This window comes from Phoenix dactylifera, unplaced genomic scaffold (genome assembly GCF_009389715.1).
Source record: "Phoenix dactylifera cultivar Barhee BC4 unplaced genomic scaffold, palm_55x_up_171113_PBpolish2nd_filt_p 001083F, whole genome shotgun sequence".
Lineage (NCBI taxonomy): Eukaryota > Viridiplantae > Streptophyta > Magnoliopsida > Arecales > Arecaceae > Phoenix > Phoenix dactylifera.
In genome coordinates this window covers 84626-109063 of record NW_024068430.1, presented here as the reverse complement: position 1 = coordinate 109063, position 24438 = coordinate 84626, and the positions used below count along the sequence as shown (strand labels likewise).

Below are 24438 nucleotides of genomic sequence, written 5' to 3'. Positions count from 1 at the left end.
CTTAAATTCTTTGGTGCAATTTGCAACGTTGAGGGGTGTATCTATAGTTTTCCCTTTCCTTTTTATGTTACGATTTAGTGTAAAGATTTTTACGAATAATAATTATGTGCTTAACTTCTTTGGCGCAATTTGCAACATCGAGGGGTGTAACTATAGTTTTCCCTTTCCTTTGTTGGAACCCTTCCACATATGACCAAATTTTGCCATTTATTTTATGGAATTTCTCTTCCTATGCTCCCCATTCTGACCCCACCCATCCCCCCACAATAAAAGGAACGAATCAATGAGTGGAAACTTTCTTAATTTGCAAACGAATTTCTTATATAATTGAGAATGAAACCTCCCTCCCCTCAAGTCCTTTGCTTCACCCCCCCCCCCCCCAACCTCTCTCCCTGTCAGTGTGTTCTCACCCATCTTGACAACCATGGCCAAGGTCCCCCCTCATCTCATCATCGCTCTCATTCTTCCATTAACTATCATCCTTGTGAGAGGTGATCCTTCTTTAACTCACAATCAATCCCTTCTAATTTTTGTTTTACTCACCAACTAACCTTTTATAACCCATATGAAATGCAGGAGATGTTGCTGCCTCCAAGCCACAACCGACCATCCAATATCTACCCACTAGCATGGTTGAGTACCACACCATTGATAGACTCGCCAACATGGATGTCAATGCCCAAAACCCCCCCTTCAGTAAATGCGCGACGTGTGAGTGCTGTACTACCAAAGACCACAAGAATTGCTTATCAATGCAGTGTTGCTATCGCATCAAATGCAACATTCCTAGCAAGCCCTTTGGCACCTGTGCCTTCATGCCCGAAGCTTGCAACTGTGACTCATGTGGTTAATCCTACTAAATGTGTTGGGATAGAATAAATTTGGTCATCAAATAAATTTGTTTATTGGAATGGGTGAACAAGTCTGAGGTTGTTGATAGGATTCTTGTATGGTGCATGTTTTGGAATTGCAATTTTCTAATATGCATTCACTTTGAGTTTTTGGTCTTCCTATTTGCTTTCTTTATGCATGGTTTCTCATACTGTCCTTGACTGCATTTTGAGGAATATATGGTGCATAGATGGCTTAGATTGTTGTCAAGGGAAGTAGATAATTTTGTCAAGGGGCGTTACTGTGCGCAATCTAGAGAGAGGATATAAAGCGACAAGGAGATGGAGGAACATTTGCTACATTTACAACACAGTTTTCAAAAATTGGCGCACTGTATTTTTATTTTATGCAATGGAACCATATCTGATACACTAATTTACGAGAACATATTCAACTTTTAGATTTAAAAAAAATGTTTTAAATGATATATCTGAAGTAGATCATGATTGGTGGGGCAATCTTTGAATATGTTTGTAGTATAAGTATAACATCAAACATAAAGAGCTTGTGGTTATGATAAAAGAGTTAGAAGCAATGGAGTATGATAAAAAAAATTCTCAGTAGTTGATGAGAGCACAAAAGTGCGACCTACATGTCACTAAAATTAGTATTATTGCTAACCGATAATGATAAATTCGCTGGATTAATATTATATTTGGATTTGACACGGATTATCTTAAATTAGAGATAAAATACACATTGAGTACAAATTTGACTTCAGAAGGATTCCTTTCCAGACCCGACCTGGTTGAAGATCGGGTCGGGTCCGAGTCGGGTTCGGGTCCAAATCGGGTTCAATTTTTCTATGCTTTTGGGAAAGAATTTTGGGCAAATCTAATTTGGCCATATCATAACTATGAGGTGCTGGGTGACCCATGACTTGAAAGACTTGTAATTGACCTCCAGTCAGAACAGATGACCCTACAAGCCAAATTTCATATCACACTATTTTTTTTATCTATATGACTAATTGGACGGAACTTGGTGTCTCCCAGCTCCCATCTCAGGAGGGCAAAGAAAATCGCAGCTCTTCCCGTTTCCTCCCAGCATCCCATCCATCCACGGCAATCTCGTGCTGGCGCCCCATTCCTCTTCAGTTGTGAGGCATATTCCATGATCAACGCTCGAATCATCCCGTGGCATCTTCCATCTTCAGCGCGTCTCCTCCCTTCTGAAGTCAAGCCGTGATCCAAGCTTCCACCGTGGCCATGATCGGCTCCTCCCACCAGCCCACGGGTCATCACCTCCTCTCAGCATCCCAGCTCCTTCCCAAATCAGCAAGCCGCAATGTCTGCAGCTCCTCCGCCTTAGCCCGTGCCTCCTCCTCCAGCATCACGCGTCCGTGAATGGCTCCTCCAGTGATCCCAAGCGGCAATCTCCCAGCATCCCACGCTTCATTCAAGCCTCCCCATCCGCTTCTTCCACGAGTCCCAGCCTCCGACGTCCGGCGCCCCAGCAATCACGCCGTCCTCCTTCCGGATCTGCGCCCATCCAGTAGTCCCCACGTGATCCACACCTTCTCCCAGCCAAGAGCGCGTCTGCCCTCTCGTTCCTCCCGTCGATCCCGCTCCGCTCTTCATTCGGATCCACCTCTCGAGATCCCGCGCCCGTTTCTCTTCCTTTTCAAGGCTCGGGCGATCTATAAGAGGAGAAGAAACCAAGGAGGGAGGAGGTCGGTTGGGCCAAAGAACAGGGGAAGGAGTGCTCGGTTGGGGCCAAGAAACAGGGGAAGGATGTGTTCAGTTTGGGGAAGAAGAGAGAAAGAAAAAAAAAAGAAGAAATGATCTGTTTTCTCTTTTGAAAACAGAGCATGCTTTGTTTTTTTTTTTAGTTTTTAGTTTTATTAAGAGTTTATTTTGATAGCATTTGTTTTGGATTTTTTTTTAGTTTTATTTTAATAGAGAGTTTTATTTATACTAAAGTTGTAATTTCTGTTGTTTTTAATTTCCGTTCTTCAAATTCTGTAATCTTTCTTTTTTTTATGCAATACATTAAAATTTTTTTCATGCAATTGATGTTCCAGTCTTCAATATTTCTAGCACGGTTTTTATCCATTTTATGCCAAAGCTTTCTTTTCGATTAAATATATAAATACTTTTCGAATTTAAGTACCTGTCTTTCCGTTAATTTCAAGTAGAAATCATTATCCGGTAGACTAGAGAATCTATCAACATTTCCGACGTAATGTTTTTCTTTTATCATTCAAAAATCAATTTCAAATTCGAGTGAACATTCTAATTTTTATGCAACTCCAATCGCCTCCCTGTGGATCGACCTCTTACAACCGCTATTCTTCAAGTAGAAAAAGTAAGAGTAAAATTAAATTAAACTTTGTTTGTCGGTTCTAACAACGATCTGTTTAGCATATTTTTAGTTAAACAGGAATCGGACAACAAAATTTTGGCGCCATTGCCGGAGAGGCAAATCGAGAAGCAAGAACGATCACGAAGGTCAAATTGGATTTTGGATGCCCGGAGTAAGTTTTTATTTTTATTTTTATTAATTTTTCTTATTTTGACAATTTCTAGTTAATAATTTCGTAGTTATTAAATTCTGAAATTTGAAATTCGAAATTTAAAATTCAAAAAATTTTAAAAATTAAAAAATAAAAAAAAATGATTCCAAAATTCTAAAATATAAAAAAATTTTAAATTTAAAATTTGAATTCTGAGATTCAAAATTTGAAATTTAAATTTAAAAAAAATAATTAATCAAAAAAATTAAAAAAAATTATTATTTTTGCTAGTAATTGATAGGGTGCAATTCTCCGAGGTTATCATACCTCTATTGGGGCTCCTCACAGAGTAATCTCCAGAGCTTATTCAACGGGCATTTGGAGATTGATTGACGCATAAGGATTGTGTTTAGTTTATATTCAAGTTATTGCTATATAAAATTTTAAAAAAAATTAAAAAAAAGTAAATTTAAAAAAAAAATTGCTTGCTCATTTAATTAGTACAACCTAATGACATTGCATAAACTTTAAAAAAAATTATTGATTATTTGCTGCATTTAGTATTAAGCATTTGCAAAAAAAAATTTAAGGGCAAAACCTATTAAAAAGATAAGGTCGGAAAGTTATTACCTGTTCTTAGCTCAAAAATCACCATCTTGCATATATATCCTAAGCTAAATTAAATTAAAATCAAATTAGACGCTGGCCTTAGGGTTTTCGAGCTCAATTAGGCTCTTGGAAAGAAGCGGCTGAAAGCCACTCCAGTGAGAATTTAGTAATTGGTGATGTCTAGGAAAGTTTTACAACAGTGAGAACTGTTACGGGTATTGTGGTATCGGTGTATCCCTTCTGGCACCGCCACTGACAAGAACCCACCAGGAGACCTGCCCTAGGAACCCTTGAATCAATTTGCTATACTTGCCCCGAGATCGCTAGAAAAACAAGTTGTAGGAGATCAGATTAGAACTCTAAGGAAACTAAGTCCTTAAAACCCTAATCCTTGAAGACGCCACAAAGGTTGATCACTCCCTTTGATAAGTCAGAATTTTGTATTCTAATCCAAGAACACAAAAGAGCATAGCAAAGCTTGCCAACACTTTAATTCATTCATAATAATCCCTTGGTTACATATGGCAGCCTTTATATAGGCTTCAAACTAAGCTATTGGAAAGGACACCATCTCCTTTCCAAGACAATAAGTAAAAAACGTTTTCCAAGTCACAACTTCCAAGTTACAACTTCAAAATAATAAATGACACAACTTTCAAGGTTCCTAACTACGAAGTACATGAATAACTTAGGAAAAACGAGTTGACAAGTCAAAGCTTCATGTACAAGTAATTAGGAACACAACAAGACTCAAGCCCAAAAGTACCCACGAAAAATGGGCCTAAATAGCATCTCCACGTGGATCAGCCTTGTTTAATGGCTCCAAGCTTTGTTCTTCAGCATTTACTATGTAAAGATAAGTGATCAATCTTGGTGAAGCCTTAGAGTCTTCTAGAGCAGCCTCCTTCTCTTGAATTTCCATGACTAGTCCATATAAAGCTTCTTTCATTTGTTTTGCCCTTGCTCTAGTCATTGGACCTCCAATTCCTTGTAATGGATCTTTGGAATTAGCTTGAACCATTCGGCCAGCCCCTTGATCTCTATCATTCCCTCCCTCCTCGAAAGGATTCGTCCTCGAATCACCTACATCAAATAAGGATAAATCAGCAACATTAAAAGTAGCACTAATATTACTATAGTTGCTTGGCAAATCCAGCTTGTAGGCGTTGTCATTGATCCTCTCTAAGACTTGAAAAGGTCCATCTCCTCTAGGCTGTAGTTTGGATTTTCGTTGTGTTAGAAACCGTTCTTTCCTCATATGCACCCAGACCCAATCACCAGGTTCAAAAACAATCTTTACACGTCCTTTGTTGGCTTGCTTAGCATATTGCTCATTCTTCTTTTCAATGTTAGCCCGAACCTTGGCATGTAAATCCTTCACAAATTCTGCTTTTTGCTTTCCATCAAGATTAGCACGTTCTTTAGTAGGCAAAGATAGAATATCCAAGGGAGTTAAAGGATTAAAGCCATAGACAACTTCAAAAGGTGAAAATGAAGTAGAAGAATGAACAGTTCTGTTGTATGCAAACTCAATGTGCGGTAAACATTTTTCCCATTGCCTTAAGTTCTTTTGAATGATGGTACGTAACAAAGTAGTGAGTGTCCTATTAACTACTTCAGTTTGTCCATCCGTTTGAGGATGTGCAACAGTAGAAAATAAGAGTTTAGTTCCTAATTTATTCCACAAGGTGCGCCAAAAATGACTTAGGAACTTCACATCTCTATCACTAACAATTGTCTTAGGCAAACCATGCAAACGAACTATGTCTTTAAAGAACAAGTCAGCAATATGTATTGCATCATTGGTTTTAGAACATGCAATGAAATGAGCCATTTTGCTAAATCTATCAACAACAACAAATATGCTGTCCTTTCCACTTTGAGACCTTGGTAATCCTAAAACAAAATCCATAGAAATATCAATCCAAGGTTGGTTAGGCACGGGTAAAGGTGTATACAAGCCATGTGGTAAAACTTTAGATTTCGCTTGTCTACATGTAATGCATTTATCATAAACAGCTTGCACATCATGCTTCATGTTAGGCCAATAAAAATGTTCATGCAAGATATCTAAAGTCTTTTGCACACCAAAATGTCCCATCAGACCACCCCCATGAGTTTCTCTGACAAGCAATTCACGGATAGAACAAATAGGCACACACAACTGATTTTTCTTAAATAGAAATCCGTCATGCCTATAATACTCACCAGATGCACTCTTTTTGCATGTATTCCATGTTTGGCAGAAATCAGAATCATTTGCATACAAGTCCTTAATCAATTCAAAACCAAGTAACTTAGTTTGCAAGGTAGTAAGTAAAGCATACCTTCGAGACAACACGTCAGCAACGATATTTTCTTTTCCATGTTTGTACTTGATGAAATAAGGAAATGTTTCTATGAACTCCAGCCACTTAGCATGCCTCTTATTAAGCTTACCCTGGGATTTCAAGAACTTCAAGCTCTCATGATCAGAATGAATGATGAATTCCCTCGGCCACAAGTAATGCTGTCATGTTTGAAGAGTTCTCACTAATGCATAAAGTTCTTTGTCATATGTTGGATAATTCAAGGCTGCCCCACTTAGCTTTTCACTAAAATAAGCAATTGGTTTGGAATCTTGCATCAAAACAGCTCCTATTCCAATTCCGGATGCATCACATTCAACTTCAAAAGCTTTATCAAAGTTAGGCAAACTTAACAAAGGTGCATTAGTTAGCTTATCTTTCAAATCAGTGAAAGCTTGTTCATGCTGATCATTCCACTTAAAAACAACATTCTTTTTAACAAGTTCATTTAAAGGTGCAGCAATAGAACTGAAATTTTTAACAAACCTTCGATAAAAACTTGCTAAACCATGAAAACTTCTTACCTCGTTCGCATTCTTAGGTGTAGGCCAGTCCCTGATTGCCTTCACCTTCTCCTCATCCATGCTAATACCTTGAGAACTAACAACAAAACCAAGAAATACAACAGATTCCATGCAAAATGTACACTTCTTAAGATTAGCATATAATTGGTGTTCTCTCAATTTGCTAAAAACAGCATGCAAATGTTGTTCATGTTCATCCAAGTTCTTACTATAGACTAAAATATCATCAAAGTAAACTACCACAAATTGACCTATGAAAGCACGCAAAACATGATTCATCAATCTCATGAAAGTACTAGGTGCATTAGTTAAACCAAAAGGCATCACTAACCACTCATACAATCCATATTTAGTTTTGAATGATGTCTTCCATTCATCTCCCTCTTTCATACGAATTTGATAGTAGCCATTTCTCAAATCAATTTTAGAAAACAAACAAGAGCCATGTAATTCATCAAGCATATCATCTAATCTTGGGATAGGATGTCTATACTTAACTGTTATTTTGTTGATGGCTCGGCAATCCACACACATGCGCCATGTTCCATCTTTCTTTGGGACTAGGATGACAGGAACCGAACATGGGCTAAGACTTTCTCTGACAATTCCCTTTTTCACCAGCTCATCCACTTGCCTTTGGATTTCCTTTGTTTCTTCGGGATTAGCTCTATATGCAGGTCTGTTTGGAATGGTAGAACCGGGCATGAAGTCTATTTGATGCTCAATGCCTCTTAAGGGTGGTAGTCCATTAGGAATCTCTTTTGGAAATATGTCCTCAAATTCCTGCAATAAAGTCACAACAACACTAGGCAAGGAGGGGTTAAGATCGTTAGTAGAAAGATAAACATCCTTGTACATAAGTACAAGTAGTTGCTGTCTTGAGAACATAACACTCTTAACCTCATTTTTTTCAGCAAACACACTCATTTTTTTACTTTTCTCTTTTTTTTGAATACTTTTCTCTCTGCTCTCAATCTCACTCCTTTCATTTGCATTTTTCCTCTCGGACTCACCTTCTCTCTTTTTACACTCTCTCGCTATCCGAATCTGATCTTCATAAGCTTGCAAAGGTTTGAGAGGGGTTAGGACTACAGTGCGGTTGTTCATCATAAAAGAATAATGGTTTTTGTATCCATTGTGTGTAACCTTCCTATCAAACTGCCATGGTCGTCCAAGCAAAATATGACTAGCATGCATTGGTGCCACATCACAAAGAATCTCATCTGTGTATTTGCCAATTGAAAATGAAACGAGCACTTGCTTGTTTACCCTCACTTCTCCACATTCATTTAACCATTGCAACTTGTATGGATTAGGATGCTTCATGGTGGGTAACTCCAGCTTATCTACTAACAAAGTACTAGCAACATTAGTGCAGCTTCCGCTATCAATAATCATGGTACATATCTTTCCCTTCACATGACATCTAGTATGGAAAATATGTTCACGTTGCTCCTTATCACCATCATCCTTAGGCTGGATGCTTAGTGCTCTTCTTGTCACCAACATATCTCCATGTACAGGTTCTTCAATGTCAATATCACTGCAATTTTCTAAGGGTGGCATCTCATCCTCACTTGAACTAGCACTTTCAATGTCACCATTCTCCAACATAATCATAATCCTCTTGTTTGGGCATTGGGAAGCAATATGCCCAAATCCTTGGCACCTAAAACACTTAACATTACGTGATTTAGAAGAAGTGTTAGTTTCGGTTTTACCTTTTGAAATAGCAACCGAATCTTTTGGCTTTGCATCTTCTTTTGTTTTTAAGGCAGATTTGTTATCCTTCCAATTAGACTTCCATGTGGAACTAGAAGCCAAACCCGATTTGGATCCTTTGGACTTGATTTGCTTTTCTATTTTGATGGCCTTGTGCAACAGCTCCTCCATCTCCACATAGTGTTGCAATTCAACCACATCAGCAACCTCTTTGTTTAAGCCTCCAATAAATCTTGCCATGGTAGCCTCTCGATCTTCCTCTATATTAGCTTTAATCATTGCCATCTCCATTTCTTTATAATAGTCTTCCACACTCATGGAGCCTTGAACCAGCCCTTGTAACTTTCTATGTAAATCTCTATAGTAATGGCTAGGTACAAATCTCTTGCGCATTACCAATTTCATATCTTCCCATGACCGAATTGGCCTTTCTCCAATCCTTCGCCGACTAATCATCAATTGATCCCACCATATGCTTGCATAATCCGTGAACTCAACGGCTGCCAATTTCACCTTTTTCTCATTTGAATAGTTGTGACAATCAAACACATGTTCAACTTTTCTCTCCCATTCCAAGTAAAGTTCGGGATCATTCTTTCCTTGAAAGATAGGAATCTTCATCTTGATGCTGCCCAGATTATTATCTTTTGAATCATCGGCCTTCTTTCCCCTTCTAGAGTAAGATTCATAATCTAAATCTTCTTCATCATCTTCAAACATCTGCCCCCTTAAAGGTTTGATTCTGCTTGGTGATTCCAAAGCATCCATTCGTGCACCAAGCTTAGTAAGTTGATCAGCAATGGCTTTCATCCATAACTTCATATCAACATCTGGTTGTTCACTACCTCCACTACTCATCTTTGTATGCTGCAATCAAAAGATTAGTATAAACAGAATAGGTCCTCACACACTCCTCTCTCGGGTGGACACTCTTTTATGGCTTTTTCTTGATGATGAACTCACACTCTTGCCTTTTACCACTCAAGCCAGCCCTCTTTATGTTCTTGAAAGAATCAAAATCAACAAATCACAAAGAGCGATCAGATGGATGGTGGCAAATCTCCAAGAAAATCAGAATTTTAAGGACTTCGATGAGGCAAATGGTACTCACAAGAAAAATTGTCTTAAAGCATCAAGAACATAAGAAGACTTCAAAAGGAAGTAAAGGATATGTAATAGAAACAACTAGAAAGCAAGGAGAAATAAGAACAAGCTAAGCAGCCTTGTAATACGTAAAACGGTCTTGTAACAAGTGAAACAACCTTGCAACAAGGGGTCTTCAGCTTTGCAACAAGTGAAACAGCCTTGTAATTAATGCCCCTTAATCAATAACCTTCTTTCTTTCTTTCTTTCTTTCTTTCTTTTCTTTTCTTTTTTTTTTGTTTTTTTTTTCGTTTTTTTTTTCGTCTTTTTTTTTTTTTTTTGAATCAAACTAAGTAACAGAAGATTAAAGAACAAAACAGATTAGAGGAAACAAAAAACACAAGGAACTGAAAAAAAAACAGAAATAAGAGAACGAACAAAGAAGCTTAAAGAAATAAAATAAGAACAAAGGAACAAAGATGATAAAGGATAAGTAACCTGATTTCAAGAACCTGGCTCTGATACCAAATGACAAGAACCCACCAGGAGACCTGCCCTAGGAACCCTTGAATCAATTTGCTATACTTGCCCCGAGATCGCTAGAAAAACAAGTTGTAGGAGATCAGATTAGAACTCTAAGGAAACTAAGTCCTTAAAACCCTAATCCTTGAAGACGCCACAAAGGTTGATCACTCCCTTTGATAAGTCAGAATTTTGTATTCTAATCCAAGAACACAAAAGAGCATAGCAAAGCTTGCCAACACTTTAATTCATTCATAATAATCCCTTGGTTACATATGGCAGCCTTTATATAGGCTTCAAACTAAGCTATTGGAAAGGACACCATCCCCTTTCCAAGGCAATAAGTAAAAAATGTTTTCCAAGTCACAACTTCCAAGTTACAACTTCAAAATAATAAATGACACAACTTTCAAGGTTCCTAACTACGAAGTACATGAATAACTTAGGAAAAACGAGTTGACAAGTCAAAGCTTCATGTACAAGTAATTAGGAACACAACAAGACTCAAGCCCAAAAGTACCCACGAAAAATGGGCCTAAATAGCATCTCCACGTGGATCAGCCTTGTTTAATGGCTCCAAGCTTTGTTCTTCAGCATTTACTATGTAAAGATAAGTGATCAATCTTGGTGAAGCCTTAGAGTCTTCTAGAGCAGCCTCCTTCTCTTGAATTTCCATGACTAGTCCATATAAAGCTTCTTTCATTTGTTTTGCCCTTGCTCTAGTCATTGGACCTCCAATTCCTTGTAATGGATCTTTGGAATTAGCTTGAACCATTCGGCCAGCCCCTTGATCTCTATCAGCCACACACCCCGGAACTTTCCTGGTCACTGATTACTAGATTGCTTAACTGGTATACTCAAGCTTAATCTGAAAGGGAGATTAGGAGCTGTCTAATCTAGGAGAAAATTTCAGAAACTTTTTAACCTGATAAATCTCTGTGCAACTAGATTTAAGAAGCTACTAAACCTCACTTAATTCTAAGACTAATAGGGTCAAATTGTTGTGTGGTGTTGGTTGTGGTCATCTATGTCTAGCCCTTCTCTTCTCTTAGGATTTCGTTCATTGTAGGAGTCAAATATAATGAAGTGTTGATAATGTATGCATGGTAGAAGGTCATTAAGGGATAAGTTAACCCCATTTGATCCTGAGATTGACAGAACTTTTCATCACAACCTGCGAACTATAAAGCAACCATCAATCTCTACAATGGGTGAACATATTAAAACTTTGAATGAGTTGTTCGCACTCGCATCCGCTAGTCCCCCTACTTGCATAGTATTACCAATTAATAATGCAGCCCAATTCGAGATTCGGGCTGCAACAATAAACATGTTACCCAAGTTTCATGGGTTCGAGAGTGAACAACCCTACATTCATCTAAACAAATTTTTGACAGTCTGTCAAACATTTAGAAATCAAAACTTAGATGAAGAGGGTATTAAATTAAGGTTGTTTCCCATGACTTTAGAGGATCGTGCTACTGCATGGCTGTATTCCCTTGCTTGGGAACAACTATCTAGGAAGTTCATGGCTAAGTTCTATCCCATGGTAAAAACTGAAAAATTAAGGATGCCATAAGAACTTTTAGAAAAAAATCTGAGGAGAAATTTTTCCAACTTTGGAAAAGATTTTATGATCTTTTGGTCAAGTGCCCACATCATGGGCTTGACAAGGCTGATCTAGTCCACTTCTTTTATAAAGGACTAACTCCGGCACATAGAAACATGATTGAGTCCATGCACAAGGGTAGGTTCATGAGCCAAACCCCGGATCAAGCCTATGAATTTCTCGTTGACTTAGCCGAGAACGCCCAAAATTGGAGTAGCTATGGTGAGGAAGTAAATAGAGATGAGTTCAGGTCTAGAAAACTAGGTAATTATGAAATAAAAATAGATCCAGAACTCAAACATATCATGTCTAATCTGGTGACTGGAATGAACAACTTAAGTAAAAAGTTTGATGCTTTCACTGTTTCCACTAGTTCGAGTTCATACAAAGAGTCAAATTCCGTTATTAAAGTGGATCACGAGTCATATAGTTTGTGTGTCTTGTGTAACAGTCTGGAGCATCTAGTGGAGTGCTACCCTAATCTGCCCACCATAAAGGCCGAGCAAGCAAATGCTCTAAATTTATATATTGCCTTTAAGAAGCCCACTCCCAACTCGTTCAGCCCAGTTTACCACCTTGATAATAGGTTCCACCCAAATTTCTCATACAAGCAGAATGAACCTATTCAGGATCAAGATGGTCCACCAGGTTTTCAGAACAATTTTCCTAGGATAGGTCCATCACAAATGAACCAACTATTGGTTCCATCTGTACCTCCTTATAATGCCCCTATCCCACAGCAACCTTCACAATTAGAAACCATGATGGCTAATATGATGAAACAACAACAAGATTTTATCAAGCAACAACAATATTTTATCAAGCAACAACAACAGACCAATATAGCCCAAGCCCAGATAAAGCAATTTCATGCGCAAACAATTGCAAAACTTGAGGTTAGTCTAAGCCAAATAGCAAACTCTCTAGGGGATAGAAAGAAAGGTAAACTACCTAGTCAACTAGTGCCTAACCCTAGTAGACAACAAAATCAAGGTCAGAGAGGTCAGTATCAAATCGATTCTAATGAAAATCCGACCTATGAAGTCCAGGCAATTACCACTTTAAGATCTGGCAAGCAAGTGGACAATAAAGTCGAACCTCCTGAACATGAAAAAGAAAATAAAAATGAATTCGATAAGAACCCTATTCAGAAGAGGGGTCAAGAACAGGATAAATCAGACAAAAATGAAGAACCTATAGAAACATACAAACCTAAGGTTCCCTTTTCCAGTAGACTTCAGGACTCCAAGAAACAATCTAACTTTGATGAAATAATAGAAGTCTTTAAAACTATTCAAATAAATATACCTTTCCTCGATGCCATACGACAAATTTTCTCCTATACAAAATTCTTGAAAGAACCTCACCATGGTCAAAAAAAAACCCAGTATTCCTAGGCAAGCTGTTATGGCTGCACAAGTCTCATCTCTCATTCAACAACAGATTGCTCCGAAATTCAAAGACCTTGGTTGCCCAACCATTGAAATATAAATAGGAGAGATGATCATCCAGAGAGCCCTATTAGATTTAGGAGCTAGTGTAAACTTACTTTCCTACTGTGTGTACCAAAAGTTAGGTTTGGGAGAATTAAAACCCACAAATCTTATCCTTTCCTTAGCAGATAGAACGGTGAAGTACCCCAAGAGGATTGTAGAGGATGTAATAGTGAAGGTAAACGAGTTTTACTATCCTGTGGACTTCGTTATCCTTGAGACTGAACCTGCAATACATCCAGACAGTCACACACCTATAATTTTTGGTAGACCTTTCTTAGCCACAGCAAATGCTGTGATAAATTGTCGAAATGGCATGCTGAAGTTATCTTTTGGCAACATGAAAGTCGAGCTTAATGTCTTCAACATAAGTAAACAACCACCAGACGATAAAGAAATCAATGAAGTTGACATGATTGAAAGTCTGGTTCAGGAGACTTTCTTACAAACTTATAATAAGGACCCTCTAGAGGCTTACCTTGGCCACTCCAAGGAAGGGGTCGAGCATGCGCTCCCTAATTCTGTTCAGCCGACTGTTCTTCCTCGGACTCTTCCAAAACCAATCTTAGATAATGGTTAAAAAAAATGAATCTACATTTTGTCTGGCTAAAGACATAAAACTTAGCGCTCTTGGGAGGCAACCCAACATGTAAATATAAAAAATAAATAAAAATAAATAAAATAAAATAATTAAATAAATAAAAAAATAACTAACATGCAGGTTTGGGGTTTTTTTGCCCCAATTGTCACTTTACCCACCCATCTCAGGTAACTTCTCCTCTGTCCTATTACTGCTTTAAATTTTCTTTAACATTGAGGATAATGTTAGATTTAGGTATGGAGGTGAGAATATTTTTGATTTTTTATGCAAAAAAAAATAAAAAAAAAGGAGTTCAAATTTTTAACTCAAACTCTAATCTTTTTGGTTGTACAAACTAGGAATTGCTTTGACAATAGTTTTGAGTTAAGAAATATGATAGCAGTTCTAGCTTGAGTTTTCGTCCTACCTATCTTCTGCTAACATGATACAAGATGATTTAGCACCTACACGTAAGCACATGAATAGTGGGGTATGTATACTTGTAACTAATATGAATACTTTTAATCTTCGGGATAATTTAAAGTTATATGTGTGATGAACACCCTAATAAAAAAAAAGATAAAATAAAATAAAATAATGAGTTTATTTTAAGTCTTCTCACTGAGTAACCGGTCTCTTACCTTGCAAGCAGTAAGTGTTCGCGTAAAAAGGTGAGGAGGATTGAGATTAAACTCTGAGTGACTAATTTGGCCTTGAAGCCTAGTTAACTTGAGTTATTAAGCCTGTTAGGGTGTCTCTACACCTAGTGCCCTGAGCCATCTGGATCGGGAGTCATTGGCCTAACACTCGCTACATGGGTCAGCTAGAAAGCTTAATAAGGCTAGATATTGCACAAGTCATTCTTCTTAGCATTCAGTCTGATAAAAAAAATAAAAAATAAATAAATAAATCTGGGATGTTCATTATCATTTAACTCTAGAAAGTCTTGAAAATTAGAGTGATCATGTTGGAAGTAAGTGAAAGCCACTCATTTATATGATACTATCTTGCACCTCACTACATTCTTGACTTGTTAGCAGATTGATGGGGAGTAATGGAACTTGAGTTAGAGTCTGTTTAAATATGATAGCAATAAGTCTTTATTGTCCTTGCAAATTCTAAGTTCATACAATAATACATGTTCAAATTTTGAGTTAAACATTAGAAATCTCTGACTAATGAAGTTTGTGGGTAACTTCATTGCAAACCCTCACGAGACAACACTCGTCTACTAGGGTAACCTAGGGGTTTAAAGGCTTGTTGCACGTGCTAAGTGCAATCGTGATTCCCTACGAAAATGGGTACATATCTTAGTTTTGTGTATTTAGCTTAAAAAAAAAGGAGAGTCATAAGTTAGACTACATCTTTTTGTACCCTCATTTTATCGTTTGCTTGTTAATTGCTAGAGACTAGCAATAAGCTAGTTGGGGGGTGTGATGAGAGCACAAAAGTGCGACCTACATGTCACTAAAATTAGTGTTATTGCTAACCGATAATGATAAATTCACTGGATTAATATTATATTTGGATTTGACACAGATTATCATAAATTAGAGATAAAATGCACATTGAGTACAAATTTGACTTCAGAAGGATCCCTTCCCAGATCCGACCTAGTTGAAGATTGGGTCGGGTCCGAGTCGGGTTCGGGTCCAAATCGGGTCCAATTTTTCTGTGCTTTTGGGAAAGAATTTTGGGCAAATCTAATTTGGCCATATCATAACTATGAGGTGCTGGGTGACCCATGACTTGAAAGACTTGCAATTGACCTCCAGTCAGAACAGATGACCCTACAAGCCAAATTTCATATCACACTATTTTTTTTATCTATATGACTAATTGGACGGAACTTGGTGTCTCCCAGCTCCCATCTCAGGAGGGCAAAGAAAATCGCAGTTCTTCCCGTTTCCTCCCAGCATGTCGTCCATCCACGGCAATCTCGTGCGGGCGCCCCATTCCTCTTCAATCGTGAAGCATCTTCCATGATCAACGCCTGAATCATCCCGTGGCATCTTCCATCTTCAGCGCGTCTCCTCCCTTCCGAAGTCAAGCCGTGATCCAAGCTTCCACCGTGGCCATGATCGGCTCCTCCCACCAGCCCACGGGTCATCACCTCCTCTCAGCATCCCAGCTCCTTCCAAATCAGCAAGCCACAACGTCTGCAGCTCCTCCGCCTTAGCCCGCGCCTCCTCCTCCAGCATCACGCGTCCGTGAATGGCTCCTCCAGTGATCCCAAGCGGCAATCTCCCAGCATCCCACGCTTCATTCAAGCCTCCTCGTCCGCTTCTTCCACGAGTCCCAGCCTCCGACGTCCGGCACCCCAGCAATCATGTCGTCCTCCTTCCAGATCCGCGCCCATCAAGTAGTCCCCACGTGATCCACACCTTCTCCCAGCCAAGAGCACGTCTGCCCTCTCATTCCTCCCATCGATCCCGCTCCGCTCTTCATTCGGATCCACCTCCGGAGATCCCGCGCCCGTTTCTCTTCCTCTTCAAGGCTCGGGCGATCTATAAGAGGAGAAGAAACCAAGGAGGGAGGAGGTCGGTTGGGCCAAAGAACAGGGGAAGGAGTGCTCGGTTGGGGCCAAGAAACAGGGGAAGGATGTGTTAGGTTTGGGGAAGAAGAGAGAAAGAAAAAAAAATGCTCTATTTTCTCTTTTGAAAATAGAGCATGCTTTGTTTTTTTTTTTTAGTTTTTAGTTTTATTAAGAGTTTATTTTGAGAGCATGTGTTTTGGGTTTTTTTTTTTAGTTTTATTTTAATAGATAGTTTTATTTATGCTAAAGTTGTAATTTCTGTTGTTTTTAATTTCCGTTCTTCAAATTCTGTAATCTTTCTTTTTTTTATGCAATACATTAAAATTTCTTTCATGCAATCGATGTTCCAGTCTTCAATATTCCTAGCACGGTTTTTATCCATTTTATGCCAGAGCTTTCTTCTCCATTAAATATATAAATGCTTTTCGAATTTAAATACCTGTCTTTCTGTTAATTTCAAGTAGAAATCATTTTTTGGTAGACTAGAGAATATATCAACATCCCCGACGTAATGTTTTTCTTTTATTATTCAAAAATTAATTTTAAATCCGAGTGAACGTTCTAATTTTTATGCAACTCCAATCGCCTCCCTATGGATCGACCTCTTACAACCGCTATTCTTCGAGTAGAAAAAGTAAGAGTAAAATTAAATTAAACTTTGTTTGTCGGTTCTAACAACGATCTGTTTAGTATATTTTTAGCTAAACAGGAATCGGACAACAGTAGTCAAAAATTTTCTTAGCAGCAGCCAAAATCATTGAGAAAAGTACCAAAAACTGCTGTGAAAACTTTTCTCAGCAGTTTTCCCGACCACTGCTACGTCGCTTGTAAATTTACTATTAGGATTTCAACACCAAGGCTTTATGCAATTGCTAGGAAAACTAAAGTTTCAGTAGTAGTCTTTTCTAGGATTTAGCAATGTTTTTCTCCACTATGGAAACATTTTATGTTCTCTAATTTTTAAAATTAATACAAAAAAAATATTTTTATTTTTTCTAATTTTTAAGTATATAAATATGTATGGTATATAAATATGTTTCTTCTAGTTTTATATGTATGGATTTAAAAATATAAATATGATGATGGTTTCTATTTTTATTTTTAGAAATAATAAAAATAATTTTAAATTGAAAAAGTAAAAGTACCAAATATGTTTTTTCATGTTCATTTTTGTAGTTTTATTTTGAAAATAAAAAATAAATGTGATGTCAAATAGGACCTAAAGTTTGCTAATTTCTACATTTTCTCTCTAATTATAAGTTATTCACCTTATCATATTTATTGATACACTACCATATAAAACTAGGTACACTTCCTTTCGTAGCAGCAAATCATCATCTCTCATGTCTTGTGGGTGCAGTATCATAAAACCTATTCTATAAACTCTCATGTGCTAGAGGATTCTACTTGCGATTTTTTTTATGAGTAATGATTCTATCATACCCCGACCTAATAGCACAAGCCAAGTACATGGTAGGTGGCCATAGGGTTTAATCCCATAGGACTTGCAAGGCCTACATTTTTCATATTCATATATCATCGAAATACTGAGTCAGTGGTAGTCAAAGCAACAAAAGGTGTAATAATTATTCAAAGAAAGAGTACAAACTCAAGAAACCAGCAAAGAAATTTCATACAAATGTCTAATTATATTTATTATTACAAAAGAACCTTCAAGAGTACATCTAAAAACAAATTATATTGGAAGAACTTGAGAAAAGAACTAATTTACAGTTTAATATGCCATAGAGTCAAGTTATTTTAATTGAAGCTTAACTCTGTCATTTACATGCTTAATGAGCTTAAACTTTAATGTGCCAAGCATCCTAAAAAGAAAGAAATAATTTGCAATATTGTTACTTCTTTTATATGTTTAATGTGTAAATCTAACCTAAAGATGCAGAAAAATAGGGTTAGAGTCGACCCCATAAGAGATGGAGTCGACCCTAGCATAATTTGGCACACTTTGGCACATTCTGGCACAAATGGCATAGATCTCGGATCGACCCCAGAAAAGCTCGGGCCGACCCCAGCTCGGGTCGACCCCAGAAAAAGCTCGGGCCGACCCCAGCTTCAGACATCAGAAAAACAGCCTTCTGGAATTCACTGAAGGGGCGACCCTAAGAAAGTTGGAGCCGACCCCAAGTTGAGCCGACCCCAGAAAAGTTTGAGCCGACCCCAGGTTGAGCTGACCCCAGAAAAAGTTGAGTCGACCCCAGATTGAAACGTCAAGAAAGCAAGTTTCTGGATTTTCTGAGAGGGCCGACCCTAGAAAAGCTTGAGCCGACCCCAGCCTGATGAACATTAACTTGAGTCGACCCCAGAATTGCTCGGGTCGACCCCAGTACGGCTGACAGCATAACGGCTAGTTCTGCAGAAGTACTTTTTGAGCTCCCAACGGCTACAAACGGCTAGTTTCTTCATTCCAACGGCTAAGAAATCATCTATGGAGGTTGGAGAAGTATTTAAGAGCCACTATTCATCAAAGGAAGAAATCTTGGTGAGGATCTAAGTGTGCATTCAAGAGAAAAGAAAAATCCAAGAGAGTTCAATTTATTGCTTCAAGTTCAAACCCAAAAGAAATATGTTGAGCAGAATTTAAGTGCCTTCAAGAGCTCAACCAATCCATTGAAGAGTGAAGCAATCTCAACAAAGAAAAGAAAAGCGCCTTCAAAGAGATAACATTTTTCTTTTCTTCTCGTTAGTGCATATTTGTTATATTTGCTCATTTAGGAGCTTTATACCTTTGATTTCTTATTCATTGTAAGGTTTGTTGGTGAGCCCGTAAAACCAACGGTATAGGTTGTTGGTGAGCCCGTAAAACCAATATAGGTTGTTGGTGAGCCCGCAAAACCAACGTTAGATTGTTGGTGAGTCTGCAAAACCAGCGTAGGTTATTGATGATCCCGAAAAACCAAACTGTAAAGGTTTTGGATTGTGAGCCCAAAAAACAATCCTACTGTAATCCGAGGGATTATAGTAAAATTTCCAAGGGGATGCTTGGGGAGTGGACGTAGGTGCCTTGGGGTGCACCGAACCACTATACATCGTGGTGTTTGTATTGTGGCTTCACTTGTGATTATTCTTGCATTATCTTCCATCTTTGCTATAGTTTAATTCATTGAAGTAATTTAAGAAAGCATCCACCGCACTCAACTAAGGAAGTTTTTTAAAGCACTAAAAATTTGGAAAAATCCAATTCACCCCCGCTCTTGGGTTATCACCTTGGGCAACAAGTGGTATCAGAGCAGGTGCTCTATAATTTCTTGCCTTGTGACTTTGACCTAACCGTCAAAGAGCCAAAGATCATGACAACTCAAATAGATAGTTTTCTAGGAGAGGGACAATTAATTAATAGACCTCCACTATTTAATGGTATAAACTACACATATTGGAAAGCACGCATGCGCATTTTCATTCAAGCACATGACTACAATTTATAGAGTATCATAGTCAATGGGCTACACACAAATACTAATTATGATAAGAAAAATGGCTCAGCAAAATGCAAAAGCCATGAATATTCTATATTGTGCATTGGATGATAGTGAACTTAATAACATATCTTTTTGCATAACTGCTAAGAAAATATGGAGTATGCTTGAAGTTAATATGAATGCACTAACATTTCTAGTGAATTTGAAACTAGCTCCGAAGAAGAAGAGCAGCAAACTAAAATTGAAAATCTATGCTTTGTGGCACATAAAGATGAGGTATGTACTCGAATACAAAGTGATTTCTCATTCAAAAATCAAGTACATACTGAAGCTCAATTTGATTTTTCATTTGATGAACTTCATGATGCATTTTCTGATTTATACTTAGAATACAAGAAGCTTAATTTAAAGTATAAGAAGCTTAGTTTAAAGAATAAAAAGCTACATCTGAAAATGTCAGAAGAAAGAAATTCTACTGCTGAAATGAAAGACAAATTAAATTCTGAGAATGAACACTTAAGATTAAATCCAGAAGAATTGATTCAAAAAAATCAAAATTTAATTGAAAAAAATCAAAACTTAAGTTAAAAAGTTAACCAACTAAAATCTTTTATTAACAAATTTACTGTAAGTTCAGAAAGATTAAAAATAATATTTGAAAGCCAACATGCTATTTTTGGTAAATCAAGACTTGGCTGGACTTCTTTCCTTAAACCCCTAAATAAAAGGGTGATCAATTCACCAAGCAAACCATCAAATAAAATAACTTATTTCAAACATGAAAAGATTGGGTATAACAACTTTGCCTATAGTTCCAATACTATTAAAACAAATGGTAAAGTTGTTACTATTAAACAAATTTGGATTCCAAAAGGAACCATATGCACTAACCATCAAGGACCCAAGCAAGTTTGGGTACCTAAAATAAAAATATAAGAGTGTAGATATAGGTGTGCCAAGTTACCCATGGAATAAATGAAACTCTCATACAAATAGGTGCGTTGACACATAATTTAAAATAAGTCTCAACTTATTCATTAAATCTAGTGTTGCCCAGAGATAGTCACCCAAGAGGGGGGTGAATTGGGTGTTTTAAAACTTTTTATCTAATTAAAAATAAAACACACAAATGTATGAACTAGAGTAAAGATAGAGGTATGAGAACAGTCAATCGCAAACACAAGATTTTATAGTGGTTCGGAGCTTCCACTGCTCCTACATCCACTCCCCAAAGCACCTTTGGAAATTTCCACTATAATTCAAGATTACAGTCCGGTAGTTTTGCGAGTGCACTACCCAACTCGTTGTTTTACTCCGGGCTAACAACGAACCCTACAATCCCCCAATTTCACCTAGGCTTGGGATGCCTTTCCCTTGTTCCAAGTCCCTTGACTGGAACAAGCACAATAATGAAAAGTTTTACAAGGATTTAAAAGCTCTTAATGAAGCAAATATAGAAATGAGAAATATTAAAACCCGGAAGAACCCTTTTGGCCGTTGGAAGCTTGGGGAATGATGGTTCTTCCGATGTGGATCGCGTTGGCTTGAATGTGAGCTTTGAATGCCAAGTGGGAGTGAGTGGTTGAGCACGAAATCAGTTGGAAAAACTTGAATGCACTTGATTTCTCCTCTTGAAAGCTCTAACTCCCTTGAACCTCTTTTTCTTTCTTCTCTCTTGAATGATCTTGTGTTGGGTTGGTGAGAAGTTGTTGGAAGGCACTTAAGAGCTCCCTTTTATAGCCCAAAAAGCAAATAGATCCGTTAGACACAAAGATATGGAAGTTTGAAATTCAAACAAACCTGTAAAAGTGTGTCAGTCGCGTCCCAGGCGCTCCGGAGACGTCTCCGCTTCAACGCGAGACGTCTCGGCTGTATGAAATTACTTTTGACGATGTTGGGAGTCGACTCGGTGCTTTACGGGGACGACTCTGAGGATGAACAGTTTGAATCCTTGTTTTTCTGTTTTTCTGAGAGAGTCGCCTCGGCACTTTACGGGGACGTCTCGGGATGTTTATGCTTTTTGCATGGGGACGACTCCACTACCTTGGGGACGACTCCGCTGATTTATCTCCGAAAAATAAGTCTTCTGGAATTCTCTAAGAGAGTCGACTCCGCTACTTCGGGGATGTCTCGGCAGTTCTGTCAACGAAAAATATATCCTCTGGAATACCCTGAGAGAGTCGACTCCGCTACCTCGGGGACGACTCCGGAAGTCTGCTTTTTACTTGTGGGGACGACTCCGCGTCCTTTGGAGACGACTCGCGCGCATCCCTTGAAATCGGCCTTTCTGCCGCCTCTGAGAGAGTCGACTCCGCAGAGCCTGCGGGACGCCTCGCCAGGTGCCAGGGACGTCTCCAGACGTGCCAATTCTGCCTGTTCGTGCCAGAGACGTCTCTGAGACAACCCGGAGACGTCTCGGCTGTCCCTGATCTGTTTTCTTCATCTCAAAAATTCTTCAATAAATCCTTGAAAAATATGGGAACTTGCCTGGACATTTCTTAACAATATTCTTAATTAAGCACATGAAATCCTCAATTAAATTGTTAAGATAAAGGGAATTATACTCTAGTGTTTTGTATTCATCAAAATCCATTAGGGGGTCAACAATCTCCCCCTTTTTGATGATGACAAAACACTGAGTGACGTTTCCTCAGCGGCATTTACATTTAATGCTCAAAATTCGAAATTTAAACATATACACAGTATTTGATCAGATGTACAAGTATAGTGTTTTGATCAGTTCTTCCCTTATGCATAAGTATTGGTCTTAGTAGCTCTTGAGCAATTTTGGTATATCAACTGAATTTGAATCAAGTTAAATTGTAAATTACTGAAATATTGATGCTAAAGACAATTGAAAGCTAAGTACTTTTTGACTCCCCCTTTTTTTTCCAGAAGGGCAATTATCTTAAAGCTAATATTCTTCAATTTTATCTTTTCTAATTCAACTTTTAAGTATGAGTGTAAATTTTGCATTCCATATTTAGGTTTTACTCCATATACTCCATATATAGGTTCTATATATCTACTCCCCCTTTTTGTCATCAACAATGAAGGGGACAAATTATCCTTAGGTACTTAAAACACAATTCCTAGTGAAATTCAGCATGTTACCATGAATCACTCAAGGATATTCAAGTTATGCTCCCTCTGTCCAAGTTATTTCTATTAATGAATTCATTTCAGACTTTTTTTTTAAAAGTAGTTGTGCTCCCCCTATTTCATATGCATTGATAAGTTGTATCAAATTTGAACACTTAAGGTATGTTATGAGATTTTTATGGCACATCACAGAATCACATACACAAAGTATGATTCCACAGAATTTGAAACATACACAAGGTTTCAAAAGAAATTGTATGACAAGTATTGTCATATATCATTGCAATCATTTGAAGTCATTACAAAGTTAAAAAAAAAAGGAAATCATTACAAGTATTGATTCCTTATACAAAAGAAGTTTCAAAATGAGCCTAGGGTTTACAAAAAGAAGAACCCTTGATGTTTACAAAATGTCCCTCATCGGCGACGTTGCTCAATAGCCCTAGCCGCTGTCTCTATAAATGCATTTATTGAATCTAGTAGAGTCTTAAACTGATCTCCCTGAGATTGATGGAAGGCTGCTACTAGTGCTTCAAACTCAAGACTCGCCCTTTCAATTTTTCCTCTAAGTTGGGCAGCCACGGTGCCTATACTGCCTCCAGGGCTTGTCAACTCTTGAAGACCATCTGATATGATCTTCAATTTCTCCTGTAGCTCAATTGATCTTATAGTTTGGATGGTGCTCACATGAACCAACTCTGATGCTGTAGCTTCTACCTGAGTTTTGATTTCCTTCAATTCTTGTAGAAGTGCTTCATGTGAGGTTCGGATGGGGGCCAACTCAGCAGTGATCATCGATCTCATTTCCTCCCTCATCTGCTAGCATATCACAGATGCTAGTGTGTGCATCTGTTCATCTGATAAGGAGAGGGATCCACTGACTGGAGGAGGAGGAGGAGGCATAGAGGTGGAAGGTCCAGCTGAGCTGGAGGGTACATCAGGGAAGGCCATATGACTATGTGGAGGAGAGTGGTGGTCAGGCTCCTGATGTGGGATCTCAGGCTCTAGGGTTTGAGATTTTCTTTTAGGTTCCTTAACCCAAGACCCATCTACCTTGTAAAACTCCATTCTACGCATTGTGCTTTCATTATAGTAGTCGGTGTTTCTCAAAGGTTTTGCAGGCTCATTTTCTGGAATGGGAACTTTGAAATGTTTGAACAGTAGGGTAAAGATCATCCCATATGGTATGCTAAACCTAGAATACCTATGACATATGGAAATGTAGTTCAACATAAGTCTAGGAAGGTTTAGGGGAATTCCTAGTAGGATGTGGTGCATGATGACTAAATCTCGCTCCGAAATGAAATCGAAGCGGCCGGTTTTTGGGAATAGGACCCGGTTAACAATGCTCAAGAGTAATCTCATCTCGGCATTGAGGTCTTGGGAGTTAACCACATCAAGAGGGCCGCAGTCCTCTCATCTAAAACTAAGTTTAGGGCAATTTTTCTTTGAGGGTGTGAGGTCGGAGCCTCACCATATTTAGGAATTTGTAATACACTAGATAGAACATCCTCATTAATCTCTATC

General features: G+C 38.1%; 1 protein-coding gene across 1 annotated transcript; it reads left to right on the top strand.

Moving 5' to 3' along the window:
* Window positions 1–375: 375 nt before the first annotated feature.
* On the top strand, window positions 376–997 carry LOC120107931. Its single transcript, XM_039121465.1, has 2 exons — window positions 376–491; window positions 577–997. The coding sequence occupies exons 1-2, from the start codon at window positions 425–427 to the stop codon at window positions 849–851; spliced, it is 342 nt and encodes a 113-aa protein (XP_038977393.1). The 5' UTR covers window positions 376–424; the 3' UTR covers window positions 852–997.
* Window positions 998–24438: the final 23441 nt, after the last annotated feature.

Bases quoted from the DNA above. Each gene is read 5' to 3' on its own strand.
- LOC120107931 (XM_039121465.1), top strand. From the start codon at position 425: ATGGCCAAGGTCCCCCCTCATCTCATCATCGCTCTCATTCTTCCATTA. The intron at 492-576 runs GTGATCCTTCTT...TATGAAATGCAG, and splicing joins AACTATCATCCTTGTGAGAG to GAGATGTTGCTGCCTCCAAG.